The sequence below is a fragment of the Onychostoma macrolepis genome, chromosome 05, assembly GCF_012432095.1.
Source record: "Onychostoma macrolepis isolate SWU-2019 chromosome 05, ASM1243209v1, whole genome shotgun sequence".
NCBI lineage: Eukaryota > Metazoa > Chordata > Actinopteri > Cypriniformes > Cyprinidae > Onychostoma > Onychostoma macrolepis.
In genome coordinates this window covers 14809302-14820326 of record NC_081159.1, presented here as the reverse complement: position 1 = coordinate 14820326, position 11025 = coordinate 14809302, and the positions used below count along the sequence as shown (strand labels likewise).

Sequence of the window (11025 nt, the reverse complement as noted above, 5' to 3'; positions counted from 1 at the left end):
TAAAATTATGCTGCTGTTTGTGTTTATTCATTTATTTTTTTAGATTTTTATTGAAATTTTAGTTTTCATATAGAAAAATGCATGATGCACATGTTCTTGACTTTGAAGTAAACATTTATTTTGAATCTTGTGATTAAAGTATATTTCATATAAAATGCCATAAGTTTCAAACATTATTTTTTAATATCATAAAACAGGAAATAACTTGCATAATACAATGATACAAATAGCTATAAACAATTATATTACACAAGATTAATGTATTTTAAATGGTTAATATACCTTAATATATCATTATAACATGCATACATACGTAAAGTATGACGTTTCGTGTGTAATAAAAGCAAATTACCCCTTAAAAGCCATAGGTGGAGCTACTCTGAACGCAAGCTCCGCCCCTCACTTCCGGTTCTGTTGCTACGGTTCTGAAACTGCTGGTGCCGCGGGTCTGCAGATGGATACTATAGAGTGGAGGAACTATGATGTCACTTTGTAGGCGAAAACCCGGAAGCGAGTGCATTTTAGCGCTTCCGGTTCCATCGTCCCAGAGTCACTGGGTTATTTGAATGGGATTTTGGTTAAATAAGGTCCGTGGTTCAACTTCACACAAGCTCAAGATACTTTCACGTTTTATTTTACGACATAAAACACACCAGTCACACCACACTCGTGATTTTTTTTAAGCTGTTACGTTTCTTAAAAAAGACTGTTTCTAACAAGTTGCTAAATGGGACTACAGGCGCTGTCGGAGACATTAAACGCCATCACGCCGAGCAGTATATCAATTTAGTATTTTGCAGTTGTAGTATAATTTATAATACAATTAATTTTAGGATAACCAATGAATAGTTTACAGCATTTTATATTGTTGTTCGACAATGTTTTTTTGCTTTGCCCCGAAATGCGACACATGTCTTCGGAGGGAAGATGCTCGTTTTATCGCTTACTGATGCGGAGACTCTGGGTTCATACCACAAGGTAAATTCATATTATGATTATTACATGTAAATACCACATTTACTGGCTTTACGTGGTGAAAATTAAATGTGTACGGTGTTTTGAAATATTAGGTGTCTGAGATTTTCGGTGACGCTGGGCGGAGCATACATGAATATTCATGAGTTTCCTGTTTCGCGTTAAAGCGCCACTGAAAATATTGACTATGTTTTCAGAAAAAGAAATGCTTCAAAGTGTGATGAAGTTCAGCAGGTATTTAGGCTACTGTTAATTTAAGCACAATAGTTTGTAGATTGTGTGGTATGTTATGTTTAATTATTACAGCTATTAAATTGTTGATGTGCCTGAGGATACACTCCAACTTACTGAGCCAACAAACATTTTTGTTTATGTACCTAATTTATTTAGACAATCTTTAAAACAGTTAATAACTGATATAAATGTATCTTTGCTGTTGTTGACATAATAAAGTTTCAGTTGTGATCATTCTGTGGTGTTTCTTATTGTTTGCTCAGTTGGTAGCTTATATAACATCAACCCAACTTTAGTAATAAATTAATGTTTTTGTAATATATATAAATTGTAATATAATCATTCTTAACACAGTGCTCCAAATGGTTAGAAACATGGTGTGATGATAAAAGATAAAGTCATTATGTAGATATTTAGCATTTATGAATACAATAAAGACAGCAGGTTATTTTGGTGCTAGTTTTAATCGCAAATGTGTGTTTAGAGAAGACAACATAACCTAACCCTTTAATCGCCGATGGACCACATTTTCTACCCCCCCCCCCTCTATTTCTATTCTATTCTATTCTATTCTATTGACTGAATGGCTAGATGACAGAGACCAGTGGTGCACAATTACATGTAATGACCAATTATATATAAGACTCATTTATTAGATTTTGCACTGTTGTGTTGAAGATGGATGAGGCTAAATTCAAAGCACTGACAGACTTTAAAAGATTTGGAAAGATACCTCAGGGTCTTTCCAGACATGACAAATTCATATTTCTAAGAAGAGCTAAAAGCTTAATTTTTGAAAGTAAGTAATGTAAAATGTACATCTGGATTTAGTGGCTTCACTGGTTGTTTATAATGATTTGTATACTTTTTAGATGAAGCTTTGTATTATATTAAAAAAAGAAGGTACTTTGGCAAAAGTGGTCAGCAAGGAAAAAAGTGCCCAAGAAATTTTTGAAGAGCTCCACAGCAGCCCAATAGGTGCTCACTGTGGCATTCAAAAAAAACCCTGAATGCCATAAGCAAGCGCTTTTATTGGCCTGGTATGTCTGTGGACATAAAAAAATGGGTGAGTTTAATATGCGAATCCTTCGTCATGTTTTCATATATCTATTATTCCATCAAAACTGATTTTGATCATATATTTTATGTCAAACACTGTGCTGCTTGTCAAAAAAAGCAATGTTCTCTGAAGAACTCAACAGAATATACCCCTATCATGGTAATTCATGTTTTTATGAAAAACACAAGGAATATTTTTGTTACAGCAATTTTATATATTAAACATGAATGTTTATTAGGTGGCACAGCCTTGGGATATTGTGGGGATGGATTTAGTGGGAAAGCTCGAACCAACGAAAGAAGGCTACCAGTACATCTGTGTTTTTGCCCCCCATACACATTTGTACATAAAACTTAACACCAAATCATTTGATGTCTTTAATTTATTCAGCATTATAACTTCATTTCTTTATAGAAGTAACTGTGCAAATTAATATGTGGTATGTTACTTTAGCTACTTAAATCATGTGAAATGATTTTCGCTAACTAAGTACTACAATCTGTTATTTATCAGCTGAACAAGCAAAACTAAATATTGTATCAGATCTTTATGCCACCTTAGATATTTGTGTACAAGTTATCAAACAAAACTTTAAAAGACCCTGGAAAGGGTTTATAACACATGTTAATGGTATATCCTAATGACAGGCAGGCAAATCAGTTGCTGTAATCATGAAATCAAACATAACATATACAATCTACAAACTATTGTGCTCAGATAAACAAAACTTCAAAAGCTAAAAAAAAAATAGCTAAATGAGCTAGATCGCCACTGTCGCTGAAACATAATTACATTACGTAAAACTTTCTGTGCGGTGATGATCCTAGAGTGCACTGATATTTTCAGTGGCGCTTTAACGCGAAATAGGAAACTCATGAATATTCATGTATGCTCCGCCCAGCGTCACCGAAAATCTCAGACACCGAATATTTCAGAACAACGGCCGCATGAAGTTGTTAGAAAGAGATTGTAGAAATAAGGATAAAATAATATTTTGTGTACCCTAACAAAATGAGAGCTGAAATGTGGTGCTTTGTTCACTAAAATAAGTTTAATCTTTCCATATCCAAAGACTCGCTCACTGTTTTTTAAAAGATTAAATACGCGGGGATACGTTTTTAATTAAAATATTCATATAATCAAGGATATATTGACTTGTAATGCACCTTATTTCGAAATGTACAGAAATATGAGCTTTAAATGTCCTTTGGTTAAGATTATTTCATTTATTCACTAATGTCTCATTTCATTTTTATTTTGGCTCTAGTTTTGTATTTATTCCAGTTTATATGAAAAGGTTCATGTAGTGTGGATTAAAATTCATATACAGAGTAAATACGTTTCACTAAACATGTTAAAAATAAGTTTGAAACAGTTGTCGGGAGCGCGCTGGTAGTGACGCTGAAGGCGAGCGACCGTGGTGCTGTAGTTCAGCCTAAGTTTAGCTTTTCAGTTCTGGCGCTTTTATTTCGGCTTCCAAATTCATCAACGTTATATTATTTTGTGAAGATTATCTTGATGGACAAAACTTGTAAGTTTCATGAATTATGATTGAACACAGAGCTTATTTTTTGCGATTATCCAAAATCCTATGGAAAAATCCCATTGGCTTTTTGTCGAGGAACCAGTTTCATGCTAACAGCCGATCCGCCTACAGAGTGACGTCATAGTTCCCTCGACCTATTCTCGTCGAGGCCCACTAGAGGGCCTCAACTGGCCTTCAATGTAACTATCTCAGCCTTTTGAAGATCAACACAGCAAGAAACAAATTTATGTCCTTTATTTAATTTCATGATTTTTAAATATATCGCTGAAAGATTCGTATGAACTTTACATTGGCTATTATTTGTGAATGTGAATATGAGATTTTAAAAGTGGGATGAGTTAAACACTAATTGAAATGAGGTTTATGGACAAATAAAACCTTCAGAAAAGTACTGGGTCAAGCAGGTGATTTAACTCACGTATTTTGGCATTTTTACTATTAATAGCCTATATTATTACACACAATGCTATTAAAAATACGTGTTGTACTTTAATGAATGAATAGTTTGAGTATAGGTCTACTATGGCTAGTACAATAATGAAGTAACCGAATGTATCTTTTGTGAGAATCCATGCACACTATAACACACGATAAATTATTACTAGGCCTTATTAGGCTACTGTAGGCGGCTATCAACTTACTAGCCTAAATAAATTAAAATATTCAAGTTTTTCTGTTTATTTTTCAAGCGCAAGATGTTATGAAACAGACGTAGCCTATACATAATCTCTTGTCACTGTATTTTTTATTAGCGCACAGCGTTATAAGACGAAAGTTGAGCTTGCAACTGGTGCTCAGTGACTCGTGATTTTTAACGCTCAAACCTCTCGCAGCACTTTAAGCCTCAGAAGAAAAACAGTGACTATAGCTGCGTATTATGTATGTCCTCCATTCATTTCCATGATTTACAAAAATGTGTTAACTTTACTCGTATTGTCCATAGACTGTAAAAAATATGGACGACGCGTCTCCGCTTCCTTCCACTATAGAAAAGTGAAGCGAATACATCTCAGTGTGGCCGCATCTGTGGGAACATCGTTTTTTATTAAAAGCAACAACAACAACAACAACAACAACAAAAAAACTCGATCAGATGAAGCCAAGTAGGCTAATAATAGACATAATGTGACTGTAGGATTCAAAGATTTCCCACCTTTGGAACTGTACTGTACTGTTGTACAGTAGCCTTTGCCCTTTCCAGTAGGCTACTGTACAACAGTTTCCGTATTGTCAGGCACTAGTTAAATTTGTATAATAAAATAATGTTTAAGTTTGTGTCTTGTAATATGTAGTAATCATTTTAACCATTCTTCAACCATTTTACTTCAGGACATGACAATGGATCGTGCTGTAGAGAATTTCAAGAATTCTCTTTAAAAATCTGGCTTGAAGGAGGTCTCGTCCTCTGGGGGATGTCATTTCTTTCTGTTTTTCTGCCCTATTACTTCTCGTGCTGGAACTGACATTGACGCTGCAGTGAAGTACCTTAATGAAGAGATTAAAGGTCACTTACAAGGGTGGAAAGCTTGATTAATGATCAAACATATTTAATTAAACTTATTAACCGAATTAGTTTTCTTCATGATCCAGTTAACAATCCACTTTTAACTGCCTTACAGCTTCCAAGCCAGTCATCATGGTGGTGCTCCATCACACCTTTGACCCTGAGAAAATTATACTGGACAGCAGCACTGCTATAAAGAAAGAGGACATATCTGCAGTGGACTGTCTGTTCGATGACAATGGGTTACTGGCATGTCAGAAGAATAAGAATGCAATTAGTAAAATTCAAACTGACTCAATATCAAAGGCATAGCTATTGATCAGCATGTCTTTTATATGAACCGTGTCCTTGATTATGTGTTTCCACAGTTAATAAAAAGCAAAGTTTTAATTTTTTAAATCTGGCTTTACAACACTATACGTTTATATCACCTTGGCATAAAATTCGGGGGGAAAAAACACTTGCTGCTAGCATTTTTGTAATACAGTGGCTGAAGGGAGTTTTTCTCTTCTGTCTGCTGTAATCAATATACAGTTGTGCTCAAAATTATCCCTTGGTAAATATAATCAAAGGCAGCTGTGAAAATACATCTGTATCGTTAATCCTTTTGATCTTTTATTTAACCATTTTTAGAAAAATCTAACCTTTCATTGGAGAATTAGAATTTAAAATGGGAGAGAAATCTCATTATGAAATGAATGTTTTTCTCTAATACACATTGGCCACAATTAATCAAACCCTTTTATTCAATACTTTTTGCAACCTCCTTTTGTCAAGATAACGGCTCTGAATCTTCACCTATAATGCCTGATAAGTTTGGAGAACATCTGACAAGAGATCAGAGACCATTCCTTCATCCAGAATCACTCCAGACCCTTCAGATCAACAGCTCCATGTTGGTGGTGCTTCTCTTCAGTTCACCCCACTCATTTTCTATAGGGTTCAGGTCAATGGCCATAGCAGAAGCTTGGTTTTGTTCTCAGTGACCCATTTTTGTTTTGGTTTTGATGTTTGTTTGTGGATCATTGTCCTGTTGGAAGATCCAACCGTGGCCCATTATAAGATTTCTAGCATGCCATGGACTGTCCGTTTTTAATTTTTTATAGGTTGGTATTTAATTGAATCCATGATGCCATGCATCTAAACAAGATGTCCAGGACCTCTGGCAGAAAAATAGGCCCACAACATTAAAGATACAGCAGTATATTTCATTGTACACATGGGGTACTTTTTATGCCTGTGTGCATCAAAGCCATCTTGAGTGTTTGCTGCTAAAAAGATCTTTTTTTAGTTTCATCTGACCGTAGAGCTCCGGATGTCACGTGACCCATTCTGTTTACACCACCATGCTGGCAAGCAAGAACAGCTGGGAGCAAATATGAAATGAATGGTGCCAGCATAAGTTTCAAGGCAACAGAGTTCACTGCGCACTTTAATTCAAAAGACAGACCTGTTCATAGCAAAATTTAACAGATTAAACATAACAGATCTCTATAATGCCCCCGGGTGCTTTTAACGTGTATCAGTATATGAATGGATAGATTTCCTGACGTAGCGTTAAGAAGGTTCCGGGAAACGCAGCCCTGTTCATTTTTGGAAATAGCCGTACGTAAATAGTTTGGAAGTGGAACGTTCTCTATAGGAATATTACATATCGATTTGTCATGGCAACTCTTAAATTCAGGCAAAATGTGAAAGTATAGACTGTTATATTTACGCACACTTGTGAAGTCATCAAAATGTGGAAAATGGCACACATTACATTCATGCTTACTATGAAAGTGTGCTAAAGTGTGTAGACCTTAATTAAAGTGTCTGTCTGTACATAGATTCTTTCTTGAAATCAGTGTACAAACCGTCGCGGTATAACTTGTTTTTATATCGTCGTTATTGCCTCTGATCCTTTTCACAAATATATACACGCTGAAAGCGACAGGACTTTTATTCGGACTTTTTTATTCTATTCTGAGGCGCAGCAGGAGCGGTGAGTAGATCCGACGCAGTCTGCAGCCTAGAGACAATTGTGTAATAGTCGTGTATTTGTGTGTGTGAGAAAGTGTTGTACGTTTCTCATTGTGTTTTGAGAAGTTTGAAACAGTGCTATGTTTAATTACTATACCGTATTACCACAGATGTCAAAGCTTTTAGCTTTCAGTAATTTAAATGACAAGTCTAAATGACTTAAACCATTGTGATAACATGCGATTTTGAGAATAGTATTTCTATATAAAAATGAATATGTTACAGGTGCAATAATGTTCGGTGTTTATAATGTTTTATAAAGCCAGTGAAAGTGAAAGCGATAAAGATGTTTATATTGAGTCTCACAGCCTACAGAGGGCAGTAAAGAGCAGCCCGAGACAACAGTCTCAGTGACTAAGCTGAAATCATGGTCACGGATACACTATTGATCGAGTCTGTTACGGTCTAAAATGGTCTAGGGAAGACCGCAACAGAACTAAAAAATGGTTGATGCACTGTGCGACGGCAGAGAAAACGTCTCCAAACCCAGAAAAGGTACAATAACCCACACAGCCACGGCAGTTCAGCAAAAAGAGAAGTTGTTTTTATTTACCATCTAAACAGGAGTAACATTAAAGAGGGTATTAACTTCAGAAGGGGGCAAGGCCAAAATAACAAACAAAGGAGCTAACTGTATAAACCAACTGACTAAACTTCAAAGAAAAGAAAACAAAATACAGCAGATTTAAACTAACTCCCTAAACTAACATAAACAGGAGAAAATAAGTAATACAAAACAAAATGGCACCCACCTTCCTACTAAACCCAAAACAAAAGACATAAATTAAAGCTTAAAATGTATAATGGGCTACTGAAGTTAACACTCACTCCTCTGTAGATTAAGGATCAGTCTTAGCTGTAATCAACAACACCAACGGTAGAAATTCTACTTCAACAATCTCAACACAATTGAGATAAAGGTACACCAAAGCACCAATTAGGGATTCACAATAAAGTCTAAAGAGGAGTTCTCAGCCGTCGCACACCATACAGCCACCACCAACTGTAGGGGGTTCCCAAACTTTCGCATGCCACTGTAAAATTAATAACACATCATCCATACATTTAAAGATTAGACACTGGTTGAGGTCAGTGAATCAGGCCACAAAATTATTACATCAACAGTTAAGTAAAAGCTAATCAAATTTTATTGCTGGTCTGGGGTGCGTTTCCCGAACAACGACGTAATATCTTATTAATAAGAAACTATGCTTTAACCACAGGTCGAGAGCTGCAGTTCCAACCACGTAAGTTTGCGACGCTGATTGCGAACGTTCGTTTGAACTGTGGTTTCGGGAAACACCGAATCGTTGAACTATGCTGGTAGCGACGGAACTTGCGACCATAGTTGGCTAACGATGCTTTTGGGAAACGCACCCCTGAGTAGCAGCTGAAGTTTAAATACTCGCTCTCCTCTCCCATTCCCCAATCACTGCAGAGCTCTTAATTAGCCTCAGGTGGGAGATACAGGTTCTGCTGGGAGAGAGAGAGAGAGAGAGAGACAAGACAAGACACGGAGTTCACACAACAGAACCTTACGGCTCTGGACCTAACAGAGGCAGATAAAAATATTGTGTCATCGAGTTCTGACTTAGTTATCACATTAATCAACTAATCAATTAATAATCAAGAGTGAATTCAAATTTGTTTCAGGACAAGATTAAACAACAATCAAGTAACCAGTACAAAAACAACAGTTTATTTAAAAAGAAGAAAAATGATCCAGTACCAAAATGAAATTATTGAAGGTAAGATTCTGGATTATTGAATTGATAAAGTAAGTATTATGGGGAAACCATTATTCATTACTAGACTTATAGGACACTTATGGCTTATATTGCAGCTTAAAGTTCTTTTCTGTCTTATCTAGGCTAATTACTTATTCACAAATAACATAACCTTGTCTTGAGTCCATGTTCCAAAAATACAACAGAATTACAACACACAATGTTCTTTATCTTAAAGGAAAATACTACTTCTTAATTGAGATGGGCAAATCACACATTTTGCGGAAGGAAGTTTTAGGCCACCTCCAAAAACATAGGCCTGGATGGACGGAGACGTGCAGTGTGGAGGATTGTAATGTGATCCTGGTTTTCTGCCCCATTGTTTCACGGGCAGGAACTGATATTAATGCTGCTTTGAATAAACTTAATACATGTCCAGGTAACTTCAAGATTTAACACCAGAAAGTTAGATTTGATGTACTTAAATATTGATGTATATGAGTTGAAATACTACTCACACATTTACAATCTTATTGTTCTTTATTTGAAACAGCATCCAAACCAGCTATTTTCATGGTTTTGCATCACACATTTGACACTGAAAAGATTGTACCAGACAGCAGCAGATTTATAATTAGGAGAAATACACTCACAGTGGACTGTCTGTTCCATGAAGACAAGGGATTGTTGAAATGCAAAATGAATGAAGAGGCGTTGACCAAAGTTGTTTGCCATTTCAAGCCTCAGGTTTACCTCTTTATAATTAATTTGAGATGTGTGTGAAAAGTAATTATGACTTAATAATAAAAATGAGCTATAGACAAATTAGGAAAAATGGGGGCACAACAGTCACTCTGCATTAAACTACAGAGTTTAGAGAACAAGTTTTTGGTTCAGACTTGCTTACTGTATATACACTGTGCAGTACCCTCCAAAGGTCTGGAAGTGGGGCTTTAGACAATATCAGGGTAAATCCTTATTTTTGGTTGACCTTGTATTGGTTAGGGAAACAAGATGAAAACTATATTTTTAAGATACATATTTAATTATTTTAGTTATTTATTTGATAAAAAATTAATTCAGAACATAGATATAGGTGTTTTTTGGTCTGTAATATTGTTAACTGATAATTCATCTATTTTTCATATTATATGTTATTATTGTATATTCTAAATTATTGAAACATATATATATATATATAGTAATAATATATGCTTTTCTCCCTTTTAGGAACAAAAGACATTTCATCGATTGATCATCAAAACTATTTTCACTGGTTTTCTTTTCTATGTAGTTTACAAATTATTACAGGTGAGAATCTCTCAATGAGTGTGAGTAGATGATGACTGAATTTTCATTTGGGATGCACTGCTTTTCTTACAGCGTAATATAGACTTGTTTGGTTCATATTAATGTCTGATTTTACACATTGGATTTTAAATTATTTGGGTAAACTGGTGGTCTTTTCCTTTTTACAAAAATTAATATAATTCAAATTCTGCATTTTCCCCCACGGTTGAGATGGCATGGAACACAAACAAGTGCAGAGTATGATCTGATAAAATAAATCATTAACTGTGGATTTCTGAAAGGACAGAGGATAAATTGTTTCTCATTATCATACTGAATGTAATTAACATTTTTTAATGTGTTATGTTTTGATTAGATGTATGCCAATTGATAATTGTTGTGTAGCCTGCATGAACATTAATATTAAGATTGAGAAGTTCAGTGTTATGATTGAACTACAGTTGTATTACTTCTACTGCACTTGTAAAGGGCATCAAACTATGGCATAACTATATAATAGCCAAGCTTTTGTATACACAGATATATTAATTATAAAATAAAGTAAATCTTGATTGCAAATGTGTCTCAGAATCTATGAAGAATGCTACAAAATTCAAACATGATACTTAAGAAGTTTTCAGGATGCATATTCCTAATAGTCAAAGAA

General features: G+C 35.1%; 1 protein-coding gene across 1 annotated transcript; it reads left to right on the top strand.

The window, feature by feature from the left end:
• The first annotated feature begins 5153 nt into the window (after positions 1–5153).
• On the top strand, positions 5154–5690 carry si:ch211-271e10.2 (uncharacterized protein LOC101886059 homolog). Its single transcript, XM_058777556.1, is given in 2 exon segments — positions 5154–5319; positions 5435–5690. Coding segments are annotated over 2 exon segments (363 nt in total). The 3' UTR covers positions 5632–5690.
• Positions 5691–11025: the final 5335 nt, after the last annotated feature.